The sequence below is a fragment of the Oncorhynchus keta genome, chromosome 35 (genome assembly GCF_023373465.1).
Source record: "Oncorhynchus keta strain PuntledgeMale-10-30-2019 chromosome 35, Oket_V2, whole genome shotgun sequence".
Taxonomy (NCBI): Eukaryota; Metazoa; Chordata; class Actinopteri; order Salmoniformes; family Salmonidae; genus Oncorhynchus; species Oncorhynchus keta.
In genome coordinates, this window is record NC_068455.1 from 53,588,920 (window position 1) to 53,611,950 (window position 23,031).

The window sequence follows — 23,031 nt, forward strand, 5'->3', positions numbered from 1 at the left end:
TGCACTTCACAAAATAGATGGCATCACAAGGGGGGGAAATTATGTGGATATATTGAAGCAACATCTCAAGACATCAGTCAAGTAGTTAAAGCTTGGTTGCAAATGAGTCTTCCAAATGGACAATGACCCCAAGCATACTTCCAAAGTTGTAGCAAAATGTCATAAGGACAACAAAGTCAAGATATTGGAGTGGCCATCACAAAGCCCTGACCTCAATCCTAACATTTCTGGGCAGAACTTAAAAAGTGTGTGCGAGCAACGAGGCCGACAAACCTGACTCAGTTACTTACACCAGCTCTGTCAGGAGGAATGGGTCAAAATTCACCCAACTTATTGTGGGAAGCTTGTGGAAGGCTACCCAAAACGTTTGACCCAAGTTAACCAATTTAAATGCAATGCTACAAAATACTAATTGAGTGTATGTAAACTTCTGACCCACTTGGAATGTGATGAAAGAAATAAAAGCTGAATTAATTCTCTACTATTATTCTGACATTTCACATTCTTAAAATACAATACATCTCTATGGGTTCGTGTGCCTGCGGTCGATAACCAAAACTGGTGGCTCGAGAAAAGAGTTTTAATGAAACGATAGGAAATCTCGACAGATGTTTGGTTTACAGTATATATGGCTAATGAAGCAGCCCAATATATAGCGCATCTTTTGAAGACTAGCACAGGAAAGCAGCACCACAGATGAAAAGAGAAACTAGTGATGGTATTGCTCCCTCTGACAATCGAACAAATGGTGAGATTGAGATTTTTTTCATGAAAGTCATGTAAAGTAATACAACTACTAATATAACATGTTACTTTCTACATACAGTAATATTGCAAAGTAGCATGTTACTTTCGTTCAATGTAATGAGTAACAAGTGATCATACACACACACACACACACACTCAGTCACTTTACAACTCTAACTGGAGTATTTGCATTTCTGTGACAACCTCCATACGTACAGGTGAATTGTGGAATGATTGGAGGCGTGTCCTCATCGAGGTCGTCCACTCCACCGGCGATGGGGTAGGGGGGCACGGAGACTCGGGGCATGACCACCCAGCTGTGGTCAGAGTACAGGGTGGCAGTCAGACTGGGCAGCCCAGAGTTGTGCACCAGGGGGAAGCCACACAGTTTCTCAATCTGCTGCCAGCGGTGGAGACGCTCCCTCAGGCAGGCGGTCACCTCCGACAGGGACTTCCTGGAACAATCAATCAAATCAAATGTGTTTATAAAGCCCGCTTTATATCAGTAGTTATCACAAAGAGCTTTTACAGCCAACAACCTAGACCCAAAAGAGCAAGCAAAAGAAGAAGCACATTGGTAAGGAAAAACTCCCTAGAAGGAAGAAACCTAAAGAGGGCTCCAGCTCAGATGGGAGGCCCATCCTCTTCTCGCTGTACCAGGTAAACTGTCTTTTTCCAGATATTCCACTTTGGTTTCTGTGCCTATACCACTAATGCTTGGACAACAACTTATTGTAATAGGTATTGATACCCTAGGTAGACTGACATATGTGGGGATCCTGATTTACATGCATTTTGCTACACCCGCAATAACATCTGCGACCAATACAATTGTATTTACATGTCTCGATCAGTAATCAATAGCTAGTAAATCCCAAAGTCTTTCACATCGATTCAGCTCATGGACAAAGACACATGGACGAGGGTGACAAAATCCAACGTGGGTGAGTGTGCGTATTCGTCTAAGCGTGTGTGTCTGTTGTGTGAATGCGTGTGTGTTATCCTACTTGGCCTCTAGGATCTTGTGGTCCACTTCATCCAGTGATGAACTGTGGGCGACGTGAAGTGTTCCAAACACAGAACTCCTCTTCTTTTTGATTTTCTCTGCCTGTAAACCATTTGAAAAATTACTATAATATACTATGCTCTAAATACTGTTGTATGACTAGATTTATATACTATAGTATTCATTGCAGTGTTCTTGTGGAAGTATACTATAGTATTCACTGCAGTGTTGTAGTATTTACTGTATTGTTTTATCATAAGCATACTGTAGTATTTACTGTAGTGTTGTTGCATAAGCATACTGTAGTATTTACTGTATTGTTTTTGGATATGACTGTAGTATACTATAGTATTCACTGTATTCTGTATTTTGTGGACATTACTGTAGTATTCACTGTAGTGTTTTTGTGGGCATGTCTGTAGTAAAGTTTATTACAGTATTAATACTGTAGTATTACTATAGTAAAAATGATAGTGTGTACTATAGTAACTATTGCAGTGTTTTTATTACTGTAGTATTTACTATATAGTGTTTTTTGTTTTATTTGACATAGAAGTGGGGGCTTTCTCCTTGATGAAACCTACCGGGCAAATACTAAGAGAAAATGTTCCATAACCTGTAAGACCGGCGACTGAATGGATAGTTCAGAGCTTCTGCTCTTTTCTATAACCTGTAGGGAATACAATATGTGGTCTATACTTGGCATATAGGTTTCTCACTCATGGGTGCCACAAATTGGGATATTGGGGATGAGAATGGGTGGAGCATATTCAAATTAAATAATGTAGTATGACGATAGTTTTAAAAAACAGTGCTTTAGCAGACATTGGAACACAATCATCACTGAATGCATAGCATCCAATATTTGCTGTCTATACTACAATAAAACATCAGTGCCTTATCTTTTCAAATATCTGCCCAGTTTAGCTGTTGTTCATGAATTAATTAGACAGTGAAACATTTCGTCAAGACCACAATCTGTTGGCTGGAGCAATAACAGACTGATATGCAGGCAATCCTACATGCACTGATATACACTACATGGCCAAAGGTATGTGGACACCGCTTCAAATTAGTGGATTTGGCTATTTCAGCCACACCCGTTACTGAGAGTTGTATAACATTAAGCATGCAGCCATGTAATATCCATAGAAAACCATTGTCAGTAGAATGACCCTTCTGAAGAGCTCAGTGACTTTCAATGTGGCACCGTCATAGGATGCCGCCTTTCCAACAAGTTTGTAAAATTTTGGCCCTGCTCGAGCTTCCCCAGTCAACTGTAAATGCTGTTATTGTGAAGTGGAAATGTCTAGGAGCAACAATGGCTCAGCCGCGAAGTTGTAGGCACACAAGCTCTCAGAATGGGACCGCTGAGTGCGTAAAAACCATCTATCCACGGTTCCAACACTCACTACCGAGTTCCAAACTGCCTCTGTAAGCAATGACAGCACAGTTTGTCGGGAAGTTCATGAAATGGCTTTCCATGGCCAAGCAGTCGCACACAAGCTTAAGATTACCATGCGCAATGCCAAGCATCGGTTGGAATTGTGTAAAGCTTGTGGTTATTGGATTCTGGAGCTGTGAAAACATGTTCTCTGGAGTGATGAATCATGCTTCACCATCTGGCAGTCTGACGCACGAATCTGGGTTTGGCGGATGCCAGGAGAACACTACCAGCCCGAATGCATAGAGCCAACTGTAAAGTTTAGTTTAGCGGCTCTGTCGCAGCCAGCCGCGACCGGGAGGTCCATGGGGCGACGCACAATTGGCCCAGCGTCGTCCAGGTTAGGGAGGGTTTGGCCGGCAGGGATATCCTTGTCTCATCACGCACTAGAGACTCCTGTGGCGGGCCGGGTGCAGTGCACACTACCAGGTCGCCAGGTGTACGGTGTTTCCTCCGACACATTGGTGTGGCTGGCTTCTGGGTTGGATGTGCGTTGTGTCAAGAAGCAGCGCTACAACTCCCGAGTCCGTATGGGAGTTGTAGCGATGAGACAAGACTGTAACTACTACCAATTGGATACCACGAAATTGGGGAGAAAAAAATGATGATTTGTGGAGATCTGTGTGGAAGAACTTGACTAGCATGTACATAGCCCTGACCTCAACACCACTGAACACCTTTGGAATGAATTGGAACGTCGACTGCGAGCCAGACCTAATCGCCCAACATCAGTGCCCGACCACACTAATGCTCTTGTGGCTGAATGGAAGCAAGTTCCCGTAGCAGTGCTCCATGGCTAGTGGAAAGCCTTCCCAGAAGAGTGGAGGCTGATGCCCATTATTTTGGAATGAGACGTTCGACGAGCAGGTGTCCACATACCTTCTGCCATGTATTGTACAATACAGTATCCTAGAGACTAGTTTTATCAATAAGTCCTCAAATTGGGCCAAGATGTCAAATGTGACCACATCGACTTTAATGACAGCAACATATTGCTGTGTCTCAGTGTTTGTGCTACACAGTTAATTGCCTTATGAGTCATTCTCACTGCAAGTTATAAAAGGCAAAAACAAAAAACAATGCAATTAAAGTAATTTAGCTGTGTTTTTGTGTGTGTGTGTGTGTGTGTCTGTGTCTATGCATCTGTGTGTCTGTGTCTGCCTCTATGCATCTGTGTGCATGCGTCTGTGCATGTTTTCAGACATTTTCAATTACACAAGTGCAAAATGCTTATTTTCCATACTGCACTTCAAAATTTAACTCAACTCACTTACAAATTCACAACCCAATGAACCAACCCATTTACATCCCCAAAATCACCCTAAAACCTGCTCCTACTTAAACTTGACACTGTTTCCTAGGATGTGGTGTCATAGTGATGTCATTTGGTCTCCCAGGAAGTTACCTCTTCCTTAGCGACAGTGAGCTGTAGCTCCGCGCTATGTTTCTTGATGTTGTAGTATTGGACCTCCACCTCATGGGTGAGTTGTAGCCACATCTGTAGGGCCTCTGGGACCGACCACTCCGTCTGCATCTCCTTCTCTGCTCGCTTCAGGGCCATACGCACCTGGGGACGGGGGGACGGGGGGTGGACATTTAGATCGTCGCACACACATGGGATAATATAAAATCTTGGCATAAAAGTGTATTGTACTGTACATAAGTAGTCTCTCTAGACAGATGGGGTTGCCTCCCACAATGTAGCAATGTTCCAGCTTACACGTTTGTTCGGAAACAATGTTAGTTTGGCATAGAGGCACTACGTCACTGCCTGATCTGCTTGTTTCCCGCGCAGCTAGCAAGATGGAGATCACAGATGTTATTTTTTTTAATGAGTGTATTTTGCAAGTGGCTCGTTTGCATCAACTGCCTTTGTTAAAAACTCTGTTTCGAATCATGACGTTCAGGCATGTCCGCCTCGTGATTTTGTTGGTACAGCTATATGTTTGAAGACGACGCTCCCCGGGGAAAGTATTTTTTTGTATTTTTCCCAAAGTTACCAAGAGGTTCCGTCATTAATCCCAAGCCCTAGTCACTGCTGTTGCCTAGTGTCTGGGTTTCTGAGACTCGTACATAAGGAGATGTTATTATGCGATGCGCAGGGGAACAGTGACAAATGCTTCACTGTGGAATATTATGTTATACACAGAGGAATAGTATTCTATGTGGTATACATTTGACCTGAATACTATACTGCATTCATCTTACTGTGAATGGAGACTGCATTGTACTGTATGCTACACAAGGGGGCAGTATTTCACGTGACGCAGGAAGATGGGATTTGATGCTAAACAACTGGACAGTATTCTTTGTAGGGTTGCAATGGGAGGGAATGTTACCGGTAACGAAATGTACCAGTAAACAACCAGATGTTTTTTGAACTTTCAAGGATTTTTGGTCATTTTCATAAGATGTAAAATATCAAATAATAAAATAAGATGTTATAAATTTGAAAAATAGAACATTAGCCTAAATATAACCCATCAACTTGGTGAATACAGTTGGCGGTTAATATGAGGGTTTCAGCATGGGATATACTTTATATTCGTACACGCATTTATTTAATTTACTACGTCAATATGTCTTTGTTGTAAATGTTTTGTGGCCAAACTAGTGGCAGTTGTGAAGAAGTCAACAGTTGGAGGCGTTACAGAGTTAATTGCAAATGATATCATTGTTGATTCAAGTCTTTTTTCATTAATTATTCTATTTGCTCTTAAACCATATGGTCTATCCACTAGAAACTCATGGAAAATTTGGACTCCGATGTAATGACAAAGAAAAAAAACATTTTATATGATGAAAATAAAATCAACTTAAAATAATTCAAGTATAAATTACCAAAGTTACATGTTACTTACCATAATTGCTGACAATTCCAGTAACTTTGGTGAATTACTGGTAGTTTTGCTACCTTAATTATGTGCAACACACTCTCCACGGTTCCTACCTGCACCAGCTCCTCCTCAGCATATTTGAGGCGGCTGAGCTCACACTCGGCCCCCTGGCGGAGCTCGCGGAGGCGGTACGACTCCTTCTTGGCCCCGCTGATCTCATCCCTCATCTTCTGCTCCAGGTTCTGCTTCTCCACCGCCACCGTGCGGTTCTCCTCCTGGGCCTTTTCGAGGCTGGAGGGCGGTGAGAGTGAGTGAGTGAGTGAGTGAGTGAGTGAGTGAGTGAGTGAGTGAGTGAGTGAGTGAGTGAGTGAGTGAGTGAGTGAGTGAGTGAGTGAGTGAGTGAGACAGGGTTAGAACCTTTTAGAAAATGTGATCACTTTAAGCTAAATTAATTTAACTTAATAATTCTTCAGACTGCATGCCATACACCAAACATACAACGTCAGAGCCATTTGAGCCAATAGACAACTAAACCTGTGTATGCCATTTGTAAATCAACCATAAACCACCGTTAACCACCTTTTACAAACAATTCATAAACAGCATCAGGCTACATACCGTCCCTGAAGGTCCATGAGGCTCTGCTCAGCACTCTGCAGGCTCTCCAAGTCCTTCATCATCTGACTCATGTGCACCTTGGAAGACTTGTTCTGGCTGTAGGCGAACCAACAGCCCCCCATCCCGATCACTATAGATACCATCAACACAAAGTCCTTCATCCAGTTGTGTTGTGGACCTGAGAGGGAGGGTGAAGAGTACGTGAGTGAGGAAACATCCAGGGCAAGTTACATCATACTTCCAGGGTCATGTCCCGGGTCTTCTGAATTAACTTCAAGATTATCATCAAATTCGTGTAAATTGAAAAATATTTGTAAAAATATATATATATTTTTTACTAATGATGTGTATATAATATATATCCATGATTCTTGCAGAATGTAACTGAGGTAAGTTCAACTGCCATACCCCATCAGAACCAAAAACATAAGCTTGTTTCACTCCAATGTTAGTAAACAATGAAAATGCAAACAAACACTGTATAGTCTCAAAACATGGACGAAACTGTATTTTTTACATCATAGATGGTCAGTCCTTGCATCCATAGCTCTGTCTATGAATTAGATTACATTTCTCCAGACCCATCCCTCAGTTTATTTGTTATTTTTTACCCATCCACCACCACCCTTCTTGAGGACACAAATAGTTAGTTTTGCAGCTTTTGTGATATACACACACCTACTCATTCAAGGGGTTTTATTTATTTAGACTATTTTCTACATTGTAGAATAACAGTGAAGACATCAAAACTATGAAATAACACATATGGAAACATGTAGTAACCAAAAAAGTGTTATTTGTGATTCTTGACAGTAGCCACCCTTTGCCTTGATGACAGCTTTGCACACTCTTGGCATTCTATCAACCAGCTTCACGAGGAAGTCACCTGGAATGCTTTTCCAACAGTCCTGAAGGCGTTCCCACATATGCTGAGCACTTTTTGGCTGCTTTTTCTTCACTCCGCACGGTCCAACTCATCCCAAACCATCTCAATTGGGTTGAGGTCAGGTGATTGTGGAGGCCAGGTCATCTGATGCAGCACTCCATCACTCTCCTTCTTGGTCAAATAGCCCTTACACAGCCTGGAGGTGCGATTTGGGTCATTGTCCTGTTGAAAAACAAATGATAGTCCCACTAAGAGCAAACCAGATGGGATGGCGTATTGCTGCAGAATGCTGTGGTAGCCATGCTGGTTAAGTGTGCCTTGAATTCTAAATTAATCACTGACAGTGTCACCAGCAAAGCACCCCCACACCATCACACCTCCTCCTCCATGCTTCACTGTGGGAACCACACATGCGGAGATCATCCGTTCACCTACTCTGCGTCTCACAAAAGCACAGTGGTTGGAACCAAAAATCTCAAATTTGGACTCATCAGACCAAAGGACAGATTTCCACCAGTCTAATGTCCATTGCTTGTATTTCTCAGCCCAAGCAAGTCTCTTCTTCTTATTGGTGTCCTTTAGTTGGGGTTTCTTTGTAGCAATTCAACAATGAAGGCCTGATTCACGCAGTCTCCTCTGAACAGTTGACGTTGAGATGTTACTTGAACTCTGTGAGGCATTTATTTGGGCTGCAATTTGTGAGGCTGGTAACTTATACTCTACAGCAGAGACAACTCTGGGTCCTTCTGTAGCACAGTTGGTAGAGCATGGCGCTTGTAACGCCAGGGTAGTGGGTTCGATTTCAGGGACCACCCATACGTAGAATGTATGCACACATGACTGTAAGTCGCTTTGGATAAAAGCGTCTGCTAAATGGCATATATTATTATTATTATTCTTTCCTGTGGCGGTCCTCATGAGAGTCAGTTTCATCATAGAGCTTGATGGTTTTTGCGACTGCACTTGAAGAAAGGTTCAAAGTTCCCGATTGACTGACATTCGTGTCTTAAAATAATGAACTGCCATTTCTCTTTGCTTGATATAATATGTTCTTGGTCTTTCACCAAATAGTGCTATCTTCTGTGTACCACTCCTACCTTGTCACAACTGATTGTCTTAAACGCATTAAGGAGGAAAGACCTTCCACAAATAAACAAGGCACACCTGTTAATTGAAAAGCTTTCCAAATGACTACCTCATTAAGCTGGTTGAGAGAATGCCAACAGTGTGCAAAGCTATCATAATGGAAAAGGGTGGCTACTGTCAAGAATCACAAATAACGTACATTTGGATTTTTTTTTAAACACTTTTTTGGTTACTACATGTTTCCATATGTGTTATTTCATAGTTTTGATGTATTCACTGTTATTCTACAATGTAGAAAATGGTAAAGTATATCAAACTCAGCAAAAAAAGAAAACGTCCTCTCACTGTCAATTGCGTTTATTTTCAGCAAACTTAACATGTGTAAATATTTGCATTAACATAACAAGATTCAACAACTAAGACATGGACTGAACAAGTTCCACAGACCATGAACAAAGGTGGGGGGTCAAAATAAAAAGTAACTGTCCGTATCTGGTGTGGGCACTAGCTGCATTAAGTACTGCAGTGCATCGCCTCCTCATGGACTGCACCAGATTTGCCAGTTCTTGCTGTGAGATGTTACCCCACTCTTCCACCAAGACACCTGCAAGTTCCCGGACATTTCTGGGGGGGAATAGCCCTAGCCCTCATCCTCCGATCCAACAGGTCCGTGCTCAATGGGATTGAGATCCGGGCTCTTCGCTGGCCATAGCAGAACACTGACATTCCTGTCTTGCAAGAAATCACGCACAGAATGAGCAGTATGGCTGGTGGCATTGTCATGCTGGAGGGTCAAGGATGAGCTTGCAGGAAGGATACCACATGAGGGAGGAGGATGTCTTCCCTGTAACACACAGCATTGAGATTGCCTGCAATGACAACAAACTCAGTCCGATGATGCTGTGGCACACCGCACCCTCCACCTCCAAATCGATTCCGCTCCAGAGTACGGGCCTTGGTGTAAAGCTCATTCCTTCGAGAATAAACGCAAATCCGACCATCATCCCTGGTGAGACAAAACTGTGACTCGTCAGTGAAGACCACTTTTTGCCAGTCCTCTCTGGTCCAGCGACGGTGGGTTTGTGCCCATAGGTGACGTTGTTGCCGGTGATGTCTGGTGAGGACCTGCCTTACAACAGGCCTACAAGCCCTCAGTCCAGCCTCTCTCAGCCTATTGCGGACAGTTTGTTGTTTTTTTTCTCACCTTTATTTAACCAGGTAAGCTAGTTGAGAACAAGTTCTCATTTACAACTGTGACAAGATAATGAAAAGCAGTGCGACAGAAACAACAACACAGAGTTACACATGGAATAAACAAGCGTACAGTCAATAATACAATAGAAAAAAAGAAAGTCTATATATAGTGTGTGCAAATGGCATGAGGAAGTAAAGGCAATAAATAGGCCATAGTAGCAAAGTAATTTCAATTTAGCAGAGTAACACTGGAGTGATAGATGAGCAGATGATGTTGAGCAGATGATGATGTGCAAGTTGAAATACTGGTGTGCAAAAGAGCAGCAAAGTAAACAAAAACAATATGGGGATGAGGTAGGTAGATTGGGTGGGTTATTACCAGATGGACTATATACAGCTGCAGCAATCGGTTAGCTGCTCAGATAGCTGATGTTTAAAGTTAATGAGGGAAATGTAAGTCTCCAGCTTAAGCGATTTTTGGAATTTGTTCCAGTCACTGGCAGCAGATAACTGGATGGAAAGGCGGCCAAAGGAGGTATTGGCTATGAGGATGACCAGCGAGATATACCTGCTGGAGCGCCTGCTTGCAGCATGCATAAGGCACATTCACACAGATGAGCAGGGAACCTGGGCATCTTTATTTTGGTGTTTTTCAGAGTCAGTAGAAAGGCCACTTTAGTGTCCTAAGTTTTCAAAAGTGTGACCATAATTGCTTACCGTCTTAACGACCGTTCCACAGGTGTATGTTCATTAATTGTTTATGGTTCATTGAACAAGCTTGGGAAACAGTATTAAAACCCTTTACAGTGTAGATCTGTGAAGTTATTTGGATTTTTATGAATTGTCTTTGAAAGACAGGGTCCAGAAAAAGGGGCAATTAGGGATATTTCGTAAAAATCCAAATAACTTCACAGATCTACATTGTAAAAGGTTCTAACACTGTTTCCCATATATATGTATTTATTACACACACACACACACATTTTTTTTACCACATTCCCAGTAGGTCAGAAGTTTATATACACTCAATTAGTATTTAGTAGCATTGCCTTTAAATTGTTCAACTTTGGTCAAATGTTTTGGGTAGCCTTCCACAAGCTTCCCACAATAAGTTGGGTGAATTTTGGCCCATTCCTCCTGACAGAGCGGGTGTAACTGAGTCAGGTTTGTAGGCCTCCTTGCTCGCACACGCTTTTTCAGTTCTGCCCACACATTTTCTATAGGATTGAGGTCAGGGCTTGGTGATGACCACTCCAATACCTTGACTTTTGTTGTCCTTATGCCATTTTGTCACAACTTTGGAAGTATGCTTGGGGTCATTGTCCCTATGGAAGACCCATTTGCGACCATGCTTTAACTTCCTGACTAATGTCTTGAGATGTTGCTTCAATATATCCACATAATTTTCCCTCCTCATGATGCCATCTATTTTGTGATGTGCACCAGTCCCTCCTGCAGCAAAGCACCCCCACAACATGATGCTGCGTCCCCCGTGCTTCAATGTTGGGATGGTGTTCTTCGGCTTGCCAGTCTCCCCCTTTCTCCTCCTAACATAACTATAGTCATTATGGCCAAACAGTTACATTTACATTACATTTAAGTCATTTAGCAGACGCTCTTATCCAGAGCGACTTACAAATTGGTGCATTCACCTTATGACATCCAGTGGAACAGCCACTTTACAATAGTGCATCTACATCTTTTAAGGGGAGGGGGTGAGAAGGATTACTTTATCCTATCCTAGGTATTCCTTAAAGAGGTGGGGTTTCAGGTGTCTCCGGAAGGTGGTGATTGACTCCGCTGTCCTGGCGTCGTGAGGGAGTTTGTTCCACCATTGGGGGCCAGAGCAGCGAACAGTTTTGACTGGGCTGAGCGGGAACTGTACTTCCTCAGTGGTAGGGAGGCGAGCAGGCCAGAGGTGGATGAACGCAGTGCCCTTGTTTGGGTGTAGGGCCTGATCAGAGCCTGGAGGTACTGAGGTGCCGTTCCCCTCACAGCTCCGTAGGCAAGCACCATGGTCTTGTAGCGGATGCGAGCTTCAACTGGAAGCCAGTGGAGAGAGCGGAGGAGCGGGGTGACGTGAGAGAACTTGGGAAGGTTGAACACCAGACGGGCTGCGGCGTTCTGGATGAGTTGTAGGGGTTTAATGGCACAGGCAGGGAGCCCAGCCAACAGCGAGTTGCAGTAATCCAGACGGGAGATGACATTATACAGTTATATTTTTGTTTCATCAGACCAGAGGACATTTCTCCAAAAAGTACCATCTTTGTCCCCATGTGCAGTAGCAAACCGTAGTCTGGCTTTTTTTATAGCGTTGTTTTAGCAGTGACTTCTTCCATGCTGAGCGGCCTTTCAGGTCAATATAGGACTCGTTTTACTGTGGATATAGATACTTTTGTACATGTTTCCTTCAGCATCTTCACAAGGTCCTTTGTTGTTGTTCTGGGATTGAGTGGCACTTTTCGCACCAAAGTATGTTCATCTCTAGGAGACAGAACGCGTCTCCTTCCTGAGTGGTATGACGGCTGCGTGGTCCCATGGTGTTTATACTTGCGTACTATTGTTTGTACAGATGACCGTGGTACCTTCAGGCGTTTGGAAATTGCTCCCAAGGATGAACCAGACTTGGAGGTCTACAATTTGTTTTCTGAGGTCTTGGCTGATTTATTTTGATTTCCCCATGATGTCAAGCAAAGAGGCACTGAGTTTGAAGGTAGGCCTTGAAATACATCCACAGGTACACCTCCAATTGACTCAAATTATGTCAATAAGCCTATCAGAAGCTTCTAAAGCTATGACATTTTCTGGAAGCTGTTTAAAAAGGCACAGTTAACTTAGTGTATGTAAACTTCTGACCCACTGGAATTGTGACACAGTGAATTATAAGTGAAATAATCTGTCTGTAAACAATTGCTGGAAAAATTACTTGTGTCATACACAAAGTAGATGTCCTAACCAACGTGCCAAAACTATAGTTTGTTAACAAGAAATTTGTGGAGTGGTTCTAAAATGTAATGACCCCAACCTAAGTGCATGTTAACTTCCGACTTCAACTGTGTATATACACACATACACATACATTCACTGGGTATTTGTGTGTGTACAGTACCAGTCAACAATTTGGACACACACTCATTCCTGGCGTTTCCTTATATTTACTATTTCCTAGGGTAACCAGCTTTGTATGGCTTGTACAAGAAAGGGCAATACTTTGAACAAAAAAGTTTAATTTTCAATTAATCGGAAATGAGAAGTTGTAATCTGTACGAAGGCCATTTTTGAACAAAGGATGGGTCTTTCTTAATAACCCACTAGAGAACCAGTTCAGATTTAAGTCCAATGTATGTATGAGTGAAGCTTTTAGTGAGAGGTTTAATGCTTTAATATTTAATCATTACAGCCCCCAAACTCATATTCATTTTATAAATATGCACGTTTCATTTTGCCTGGCTTAGGGGTCCAAATAAAATGAAATATTTTTTGCTCATACGATAAATAAAAAACAGGTTGGGTTCCCGCTTTGTTATAGTTTCAATTAAGGATTCTTGCTTTTAGACGCATTCAGAAAGTATTCAGACCCCTCGACTGTTGCACATTTTGTTACGTTACAGCCTTATTCTAACATTGATTGAATTGTTTTTTCTCCTCATCAATCTACAACACTACGAGCTTGGCACGCCTGTATTTAGAGCGTTTCTACCATTCTTCTCTGCAGATCCTCTCAAGGTTGGATGGGGAGCATCGCTGCACAGCTATTTTCAGGTCTCTCCAGAAATGTTCGAACAGGTTCAAGTCCGGGCTCTGGTTGGGCCACTCAAGGACATTCAGAGACCAGTCCCGAAGCCACTCCTGCGGTGTCTTGGCTGTGTGCTTAGGGTTGTTGTCCTGTTGGAAGGTGAACCTTCGCCCCAGTCGGACATCCTGAGCAGGTTTTCATCAAGGATCTCTCTGTACTTTCCGATCCTGACTAGGCTCCCAGTACCTGCCTCTGAAAAACATCCCCACAGCATGATGCTGTAACCACCATGCTTCACTGTAGGTACGGTGTCAGGTCACCTCCAGAAGTGTTGCTTGGCATTCATGCCAAAGAGTTCAATCTTGGTTTCATCAGACCAGAGAATCTTCAGGTACCTTTTGTCAACTCCAAGCGGGCTGTCATGTGCCTTTTACTGAAGAGTGGCTTCCATCTGGCCACTCTACCATAAAGGCCTGATTGGTGGAGTGCTTCAGAGATGGTTGTCCTTCTGGAAGGTTCTCCCATATTCACAGAGAATCTCTGGAGCAGTGTTCTTGGGGACCTTCACTCTGTCAGAGTGACCATTGGGATAATGGTCACCTCCCTGACCAAGGCCCTTCTCCCAATTGCTCAGTTTGGCCGGGCGGCCAGCTCTAAGAATTGACATGGTGGTTCCAAACGTCTTCCATTCAAGAATGATGGAGCCCACTGTGTTCTGTTCTGCCTGTTCATTGCAATCGAAAAATATTTATTTTCTATGAAAAAATCTGAGAATAGTAATATTTTACACACACGAACATAACCATAAGCAATCATTTCCGATGAAAAAAGAAACGTGAAAATTGGTGGATATAGCGCTTTGGAAATAAACTATTCACTTTTTCATCATTTCCTTGATGTTTGATAAATACTGGCACCAAACAGTCACACATACCTCAGAGCACGACGTGCGTTTGTTGTTGGTGAACGCTGAAACCTCAACTAAAGATCTCGGTTTAAAAGCTGACATTGTTTTTATATACTTTTATTTTGAATCCTGCGGCTCTGTTGGGCTAAATTGCTGTGAGAGCTGCTATCTGTCCCGGCATCCTGACAGATTCCGTATAGGGGGAGAGAAAGCCCAGCTAGCCTGGCTGGCCTGGAGTTCTCAAATGGAGACCGCTATTGAATGTTTCCATTGTTGAAGGAGCAGTGTTTACTTTGCTTTGTTCCACGACAATGTGGACCGCGTTGACTTTCAATGTAGCAACTGCTTGCTTGCGGAGGACTACAGTGGCGAAGTAGCTACTCTTAGCAAGCAAGTAGCTAACCTACTGGGAAACTCACGCCCACCTACTTTTTAGTTTTCTTCCACCCCAGTAGCCGGACGCCGCTCTGGTGTGGTGGAAGTTTTGCCGCCGTGTCGGCACTCCACAGCTGACTGGCAGGTGCTAGCCAGGGTTCCATCCCCGAAGGGGTCTCCCCCTTCCCTGGAGAACGGAGCTGGTCTCGAACCAACCAACCAGGCGGTCTCCTCTGGCAATGGGGGTCTCCATGGAGATGCTGAGCCGGGATTGACAGACCAGAAACAGCTTTGCCGCCCTGGATCCAGAGGTTCCGGCGTCTTCGTCCATGGTGGTAACATCTCGGTCGCCAAAACAGAAAACCTGTTCCACCCAGGAGCACGAGTACAGGACATAACAAGGCTGCTTCCGACTGTTCTACCACAGATGCCGGGAGGTGACACTGTCATAGTCCATGTCGGGTCAAACGACATCAGAAGGGCCAGCTCGGAACATTTGAAAATAATTTTAAAAGAACTGATTTTAGCATAAAAAGACTAAAGAAAAACGGCCAATAATTTCAGCGCGGGTGTGAAAGATTAAGCAGACTGCTGACATTATACACTGCTCAAAAAAATAAAGGGAACACTTAAACAACACAATGTAACTCCAAGTCAATCACACTTCTGTGAAATCAAACTGTACACTTAGGAAGCAACACTGATTGACAATACATTTCACATGCTGTTGTGCAAATGGAATAGACAACAGGTGGAAATTATAGGCAATTAGCAAGACACCCCCAATAAAGGAGTGGTTCTGCAGGTGATAACCACAGACCACTTCTCAGTTCCTATGCTTCCTGGCTGATGTTTTGGTCACTTTTGAATGCTGGCGGTGCTTTCACTCTAGTGGTAGCATGAGACGGAGTCTACAACCCACACAAGTGGCTCAGGTAGAGCAGCTCATCCAGGATGGCACATCAATGCGAGCTGTGGCAAGAAGGTTTGCTATGTCTGTCAGCGTAGTGTCCAGAGCATGGAAGAGAACTGCCAGAGCCCTGCAAAATGACCTCCAGCAGGCCACAAATGTGCATGTGTCTGCTCAAACGGACTCCATGAGGGTGGTATGAGGGCCCGACGTCCACAGGTGGGGGTTGTGCTTACAGCCCAACACCGTGCAGGACACCGTGCAGGACGTTTGGCATTTGCCAGAGAACACCAAGATTGGCAAATTCGCCACTGGCGCCCCGTGCTCTTCACAGATGAAAGCAGGTTCACACTGAGCACATGTGACAGACGTGACAGTCTGGAGACGCCGTGGAGAACGTTCTGCTGCCTGCAACATCCCCAGCATGACCGGTTTGGCGGTGGGTCAGTCATGGTGTGGGGTGTAATTTCTTTGGGGGGGTCGCCATAGGTAGCCTGACTGCCATTAGGTACCGAGATGAGATCCTCAGACCCCTTGTGAGACCATATGCTGGTGCGGTTGGCCCTGGGTTCCTCCTAATGCAAAACCATGCTAGACTTCATGTGGCTGGAGTGTGTCAGCAGTTCCTGCAAGAGGAAGGCATTGATGCTATGGACTGGCCCGCCCGTTCTCCAGACCTGAATCCAATTGAGCACATCTGGGACATCATGTCTCGCTCCATCCACCAACGCCACGTTGCACCACGGACTGTCCAGGAGATGGCGGATGCTTTAGTCCAGATCTGGGAGGAGATCCCTCAGGAAACCATCCGCCACCTCACCAGGAGCATGCCCAGGCATTGTAGGGAGGTCATACAGGCACGTGGAGGCCACACACACTACTGAGCCTCATTTTGACTTGTTTTAAGGACATTACATCAAAGTTGGATCAGCCTGTAGTGTGGTTTTCCCACTTTCATTTTGAGTGTGACTCCAAATCCAGACCTCCATGGGTTGGTAAATTTGATTTCCATTGATCATTTTTGTGTGATTTTGTTGTCAGCACATTCAACTATGTAAAGAAAAAAGTATTTAATAAGAATATTTCATTCATTCAGATCTCGGATGTGTTATTTTAGTGTTCCTGTAATGAATTTCCTCCTCTTCTTCCGAAGAGGAGAGGCGAAACGGATCAGAGGACCAATACGCGGCGTGGTAATTGTCCATGGTACTTTTTAATACGTTAAGGTACACATGAACAAACTAACAAAAACAAAAAATGTGAAAACTCAAAACAGTCCTATCTGGTGCACACACAGAGACAGGAACAATCACCCACCAACACACAGTGAAACCCAGGCCACCTAAGTATGATTCTCAATCAGAGACAACTAATGACACCTGCCTCTGATTGAGAACCATACTAGGCCGAAACATAGAAATAACCAAAACATAGAAAAACAAACATAGACTGCCCACCCAACTCACGCCCTGACCATACTAACTAAACACAAAACACAGAAAATAAAGGTCAGAACGTGACAGTACCCCCCCCCCCCCCAAAGGTGCAGACTCCGGCCGCAAAACCTTGACCTATAGGGGAGGGTCTGGGTGGGCGTCTGTCCGCGGTGGCGGTTCTGGCGCGGGACGCGGACCCCACTTCACCATTGTCTTAGTCCGCTTTATTGTCCGCCTCCATGGCTTTCTCACCATGGCAACCCCTCTCAATGACCCCACTGGACAGAGGGGCAGCTCGGGACAGAGGGGCAGAAGCTCTGGACAGAGGGGCAGGGGGGGCCTCTGGGCTGAGGGGCTCTGGCGCCTCTGGGCTGAGGGGCTCTGGCGCCTCTGGGCTGAGGGGCTCTGGCGCCTCTGGGCTGAGGGGCTCTGGCGCCTCTGGGCTGAGGGGTTCTGGTGCCTCTGGGCTGAGGGGCTCCGGCAGCGGCGCCGGACAGGCGGGACGCTCCGGCAGCGGCGCCGGACAGGCGGGAGGCTCCGGCAGCGGCGCCGGACAGGCGGGAGGCTCCGGCAGCGGCGCCGGACAGGCGGGAGGCTCCGGCAGTGGCGCCGGACAGGCGGGACGCTCCGGCAGCGGCGCCGGACAGGCGGGAGGCTCCGGCAGTGGCGCCGGACAGGCGGGACGCTCCGGCAGCGGCGCCGGACAGGCGGGACGCTCCGGCAGCGGCGCCGGACAGGCGGGAGGCTCCGGCAGCGGCGCCGGGCAGGCGGGACGCTCCGGCAGCGGCGCCGGACAGGCGGGAGCACCTGCAGGGAGGAGACAGAGAGACAGCCTGGTACGTGGAGCTGCCACAGGAGGCAGCGGCGCCGGACAGGCGGGAGGCTCCGGCAGCGGCGCCGGACAGGCGGGAGGCTCCGGCAGTGGCGCCGGACAGGCGGGACGCTCCGGCAGTGGCGCCGGACAGGCGGGACGCTCCGGCAGCGGCGCCGGACAGGCGGGAGGCTCCGGCAGCGGCGCCGGACAGGCGGGAGGCTCCGGCAGCGGCACCGGACAGGTGGGACGCTCCGGCAGCGGCGCCGGACAGGCGGGAGCACCTGCAGGGAGGAGACTGAGAGACAGCCTGGTGCGTGGGGCTGCCACAGGAACCACCAGGCTGGGGAGACCTTCAGGAGGCTTGGTGTTAGGAGGAGCCTGAAAGACCGGGCTGTGGGGGAGCACTGGAGCTCTGGTGCGCAACCTTGGCACCACTTCCCCAGGCTGGACAACTACTCGAGCCCGGACCCTCCAGAGTGCAGGCACAGGTTGAACCGGGCTGTGGGTAAGCACGGGAGATCTAGTGCTTACTACACGCACCTCTCCCCTAGGCTCCACTCCCACAGTTGCCCGGTACGAGCGGAGCGCAGGCAGAGGACGCACTGCACCCTCCCAGCGCCCGGAGACACAGCACGCAGAGCCGGCGCAGGATAACCTGGACCAAGACTGCGTACCGGCGACCAGACCCGCTGAGCAGGCACCATACGCCCTGGCTCAATGCCCAAACTCGCATGGCACTCTCGGGGCTGTCCTATAGCGCACCGGGCTATGGACACGCACTGGCGACACCGTGCGCTTAACCGCATAACACGGTGCCTGACCAGTAATGCGCTGCTTATCATGAACACGAGGAGTGAGCTCAGGTCTGCTACCTGGCTTAGTACCACACCTCGTGTGCCCCCCAAAAAAAAAATTTGGGGCTGCCTCTCGTACCTGTCGCACTGCCGTGCTGGCTCCTCACATTGCCAGCTCCTCTCTCCGGCTGCCTCTGCTTTCCTAGCTGCCTCCACCTGTTCCCATGGAAGGCGATCCTTTCCCGCCAGGATCTCCTCCCAGGTGTAGCAACCCTTGCCGTCCAATACATCCTCCCATGTCCATTCCTCCTGTGATGCTGGCCGCTGTTGTTGCTGCTGCTGCTGCTGTCGTCGCTGTCCTTTACCACGCCGCTTGGTCCGATTTTGGTGGGTGATTCTGTAATGAATTTCCTCCTCTTCTTCCGAAGAGGAGAGGCGAAACGGATCAGAGGACCAATACGCGGCGTGGTAATTGTCCATGGTACTTTTTAATACGTTAAGGTACACATGAACAAACTAACAAAAACAAAAAATGTGAAAACTCAAAACAGTCCTATCTGGTGCACACACAGAGACAGGAACAATCACCCACCAACACACAGTGAAACCCAGGCCACCTAAGTATGATTCTCAATCAGAGACAACTAATGACACCTGCCTCTGATTGAGAACCATACTAGGCGAAAAACATAGAAATAACCAAAACATAGAAAAACAAACATAGACTGCCCACCCAACTCACGCCCTGACCATACTAACTAAACACAAAACACAGAAAATAAAGGTCAGAACGTGACAGTACCCCCAAAGGTGCGGACTCCGGCCGCAAAACCTTGACCTATAGGGGAGGGTCTGGGTGGGCGTCTGTCCGCGGTGGCGGTTCTGGCGCGGGACGCGGACCCCACTTCACCATTGTCTTAGTCCGCTTTATTGTCCGCCTCCATGGCTTTCTCACCATGGCAACCCCTCTCAATGACCCCACTGGACAGAGGGGCAGCTCGGGACAGAGGGGCAGAAGCTCTGGACAGAGGGGCAGGGGCTCTGGCGCCTCTGGGCTGAGGGGCTCTGGCGCCTCTGGGCTGAGGGGCTCTGGCGCCTCTGGGCTGAGGGGCTCTGGCGCCTCTGGGCTGAGGGGCTCTGGCGCCTCTGGGCTGAGGGGTTCTGGTGCCTCTGGGCTGAGGGGCTCCGGCAGCGGCGCCGGACAGGCGGGACGCTCCGGCAGCGGCGCCGGACAGGCGGGAGGCTCCGGCAGCGGCGCCGGACAGGCGGGAGGCTCCGGCAGCGGCGCCGGACAGGCGGGAGGCTCCGGCAGTGGGGCCGGACAGGCGGGACGCTCCGGCAGCGGCGCCGGACAGGCGGGAGGCTCCGGCAGCGGCGCCGGACAGGCGGGACGCTCCGGCAGCGGCGCCGGACAGGCGGGACGCTCCGGCAGCGGCGCCGGACAGGCGGGAGGCTCCGGCAGCGGCGCCGGGCAGGCGGGACGCTCCGGCAGCGGCGCCGGACAGGCGGGAGCACCTGCAGGGAGGAGACAGAGAGACAGCCTGGTACGTGGAGCTGCCACAGGAGGCAGCGGCGCCGGACAGGCGGGAGGCTCCGGCAGCGGCGCCGGACAGGCGGGAGGCTCCGGCAGTGGCGCCGGACAGGCGGGACGCTCCGGCAGCGGCGCCGGACAGGCGGGACGCTCCGGCAGCGGCGCCGGACAGCGGCGCGGCCCGGACAGGCGGGAGGCTCCGGCAGCGGCACCGGACAGGTGGGACGCTCCGGCAGCGGCGCCGGACAGGCGGGAGCACCTGCAGGGAGGAGACTGAGAGACAGCCTGGTGCGTGGGGCTGCCACAGGAACCACCAGGCTGGGGAGACCTTCAGGAGGCTTGGTGTTAGGAGGAGCCTGAAAGACCGGGCTGTGGGGGAGCACTGGAGCTCTGGTGCGCAACCTTGGCACCACTTCCCCAGGCTGGACAACTACTCGAGCCCGGACCCTCCAGAGTGCAGGCACAGGTTGAACCGGGCTGTGGGTAAGCACGGGAGATCTAGTGCTTACTACACGCACCTCTCCCCTAGGCTCCACTCCCACAGTTGCCCGGTACGAGCGGAGCGCAGGCAGAGGACGCACTGCACCCTCCCAGCGCCCCCGGAGACACAGCACGCAGAGCCGGCGCAGGATAACCTGGACCAAGACTGCGTACCGGCGACCAGACCCGCTGAGCAGGCACCATACGCCCTGGCTCAATGCCCAAACTCGCATGGCACTCTCGGGGGGCTGTCCTATAGCGCACCGGGCTATGGACACGCACTGGCGACACCGTGCGCTTAACCGCATAACACGGTGCCTGACCAGTAATGCGCTGCTTATCATGAACACGAGGAGTGAGCTCAGGTCTGCTACCTGGCTTAGTACCACACCTCGTGTGCCCCCCCCCAAAAAAAATTTGGGGCTGCCTCTCGTACCTGTCGCACTGCCGTGCTGGCTCCTCACATTGCCAGCTCCTCTCTCCGGCTGCCTCTGCTTTCCTAGCTGCCTCCACCTGTTCCCATGGAAGGCGATCCTTTCCCGCCAGGATCTCCTCCCAGGTGTAGCAACCCTTGCCGTCCAATACATCCTCCCATGTCCATTCCTCCTGTGATGCTGGCCGCTGTTGTTGCTGCTGCTGCTGCTGTCGTCGCTGTCCTTTACCACGCCGCTTGGTCCGATTTTGGTGGGTGATTCTGTAATGAATTTCCTCCTCTTCTTCCGAAGAGGAGAGGCGAAACGGATCAGAGGACCAATACGCGGCGTGGTAATTGTCCATGGTACTTTTTAATACGTTAAGGTACACATGAACAAACTAACAAAAACAAAAAATGTGAAAACTCAAAACAGTCCTATCTGGTGCACACACAGAGACAGGAACAATCACCCACCAACACACAGTGAAACCCAGGCCACCTAAGTATGATTCTCAATCAGAGACAACTAATGACACCTGCCTCTGATTGAGAACCATACTAGGCCGAAACATAGAAATAACCAAAACATAGAAAAACAAACATAGACTGCCCACCCAACTCACGCCCTGACCATACTAACTAAACACAAAACAAAGATGTATCGAATTAACTACGCTGCATTTTGGTCCTCCTTTCGCCCGAAGAAAACCGTAACAGAATCACCCACCACAACAGGACCAAGCGCCGTGGTGACAGGCAGTGGCAGGAGGAGCAGCGATCACAGGACTTCTGGACTTGGGAGGAGATATTGGACGGAAAAGGACCCTGGGCACAGCCTGGAGAATATCGCCGCCCCAAAGAAGAGCTGGAGGCGGCGAAAGCGGAGAGGCGCTGGTATGAGGAGGCAGCACGGCGACGCGGATGGAAGCCCGAGAGTCAGCCCCAAAAATGTCTTGGGGGGCTCACAGGGAGTATGGCTATGCCAGGTAGGAGACCTGTGCAAACTTCCTGTGCTTACCGGGGGCTAGAGAGGCCGGGCAGGCACCGTGTTATGCTGTGGAGTGCACGGTGTCTCCAGTGCGGGTGCATAGCCCGGTGCGGTACATACCAGCTCCTCGTATCGGCCGGGCTAGAGTGGGCATCGAGCCAGGTAAGGTTGGGCAGGCTCGGTGCTCAAGAGCTCCAGTGCGCCTGCACGGTCCGGTCTATCCAGTACCACCTCCACGCACCAGCCCTCCGGTGGCAGCTCCCCGCACCAGGCTTCCTGTGCGTGTCCTTGGCCCAGTACCACCAGTGCCAGCAACACGCATCAGGCCTACAGTGCGCCTCGCCTGTCCAGCACTGCCAGAGCCTTCCTCCTTTACAGCCCTGCCGGAGTCTCTCGCCTGTTCTGCGCTGCCGGAGTCTCCCGCTTGTTTAGCGCTGCCAGAACTTTCCTCCTCTACTGCGCTGCCGGAGACTCCCGCCTGTTCAGCGCTGCCAGAGCCGCCAGTCTGCATGGAGCAGCCAGAGCCGCCAGTCTGCATGGAGCAGCCAGAGCCGCCAGTCTGCATGGAGCAGCCAGAGCCGCCAGTCTGCATGGAGCAGCCAGAGCCGCCAGTCTGCATGGAGCAGCCAGAGCCGCCAGTCTGCATGGAGCAGCCAGAGCCGCCAGTCTGCATGGAGCAGCCAGAGCCGCCAGTCTGCATGGAGCAGCCAGAGCCGCCAGTCTGCATGGAGCAGCCAGAGCCGCCAGTCTGCATGGAGCAGCCAGAGCCGCCAGTCTGCATGGAGCAGCCAGAGCCGCCAGTCTGCATGGAGCAGCCAGAGCCGCCA

General features: G+C 48.8%; 1 protein-coding gene across 5 annotated transcripts in view; it reads right to left on the reverse strand.

Annotated features, from left to right (window-relative positions):
* Nucleotides 1-23,031, reverse strand: part of LOC118368621 (stromal interaction molecule 2) — a 100,323-nt gene that overhangs the window by 10,743 nt on the left and 66,549 nt on the right. For 4 of the 5 annotated variants that reach the window (XM_052495743.1, XM_052495744.1, XM_052495747.1 and 1 more), the window contains 5 exons: nucleotides 6,653-6,830; nucleotides 6,148-6,325; nucleotides 4,603-4,764; nucleotides 1,755-1,855; nucleotides 964-1,202 (listed from right to left, as the gene is read on the reverse strand). In XM_052495743.1, the coding sequence (XP_052351703.1) occupies nucleotides 964-1,202; nucleotides 1,755-1,855; nucleotides 4,603-4,764; nucleotides 6,148-6,325; nucleotides 6,653-6,830 (858 nt within the window). Of the gene's footprint in view, nucleotides 1-963; nucleotides 1,203-1,754; nucleotides 1,856-2,288; nucleotides 2,424-4,602; nucleotides 4,765-6,147; nucleotides 6,326-6,652; nucleotides 6,831-23,031 lie in introns of those variants that run through there. The other variant, XM_052495748.1, reaches the window with a different exon arrangement.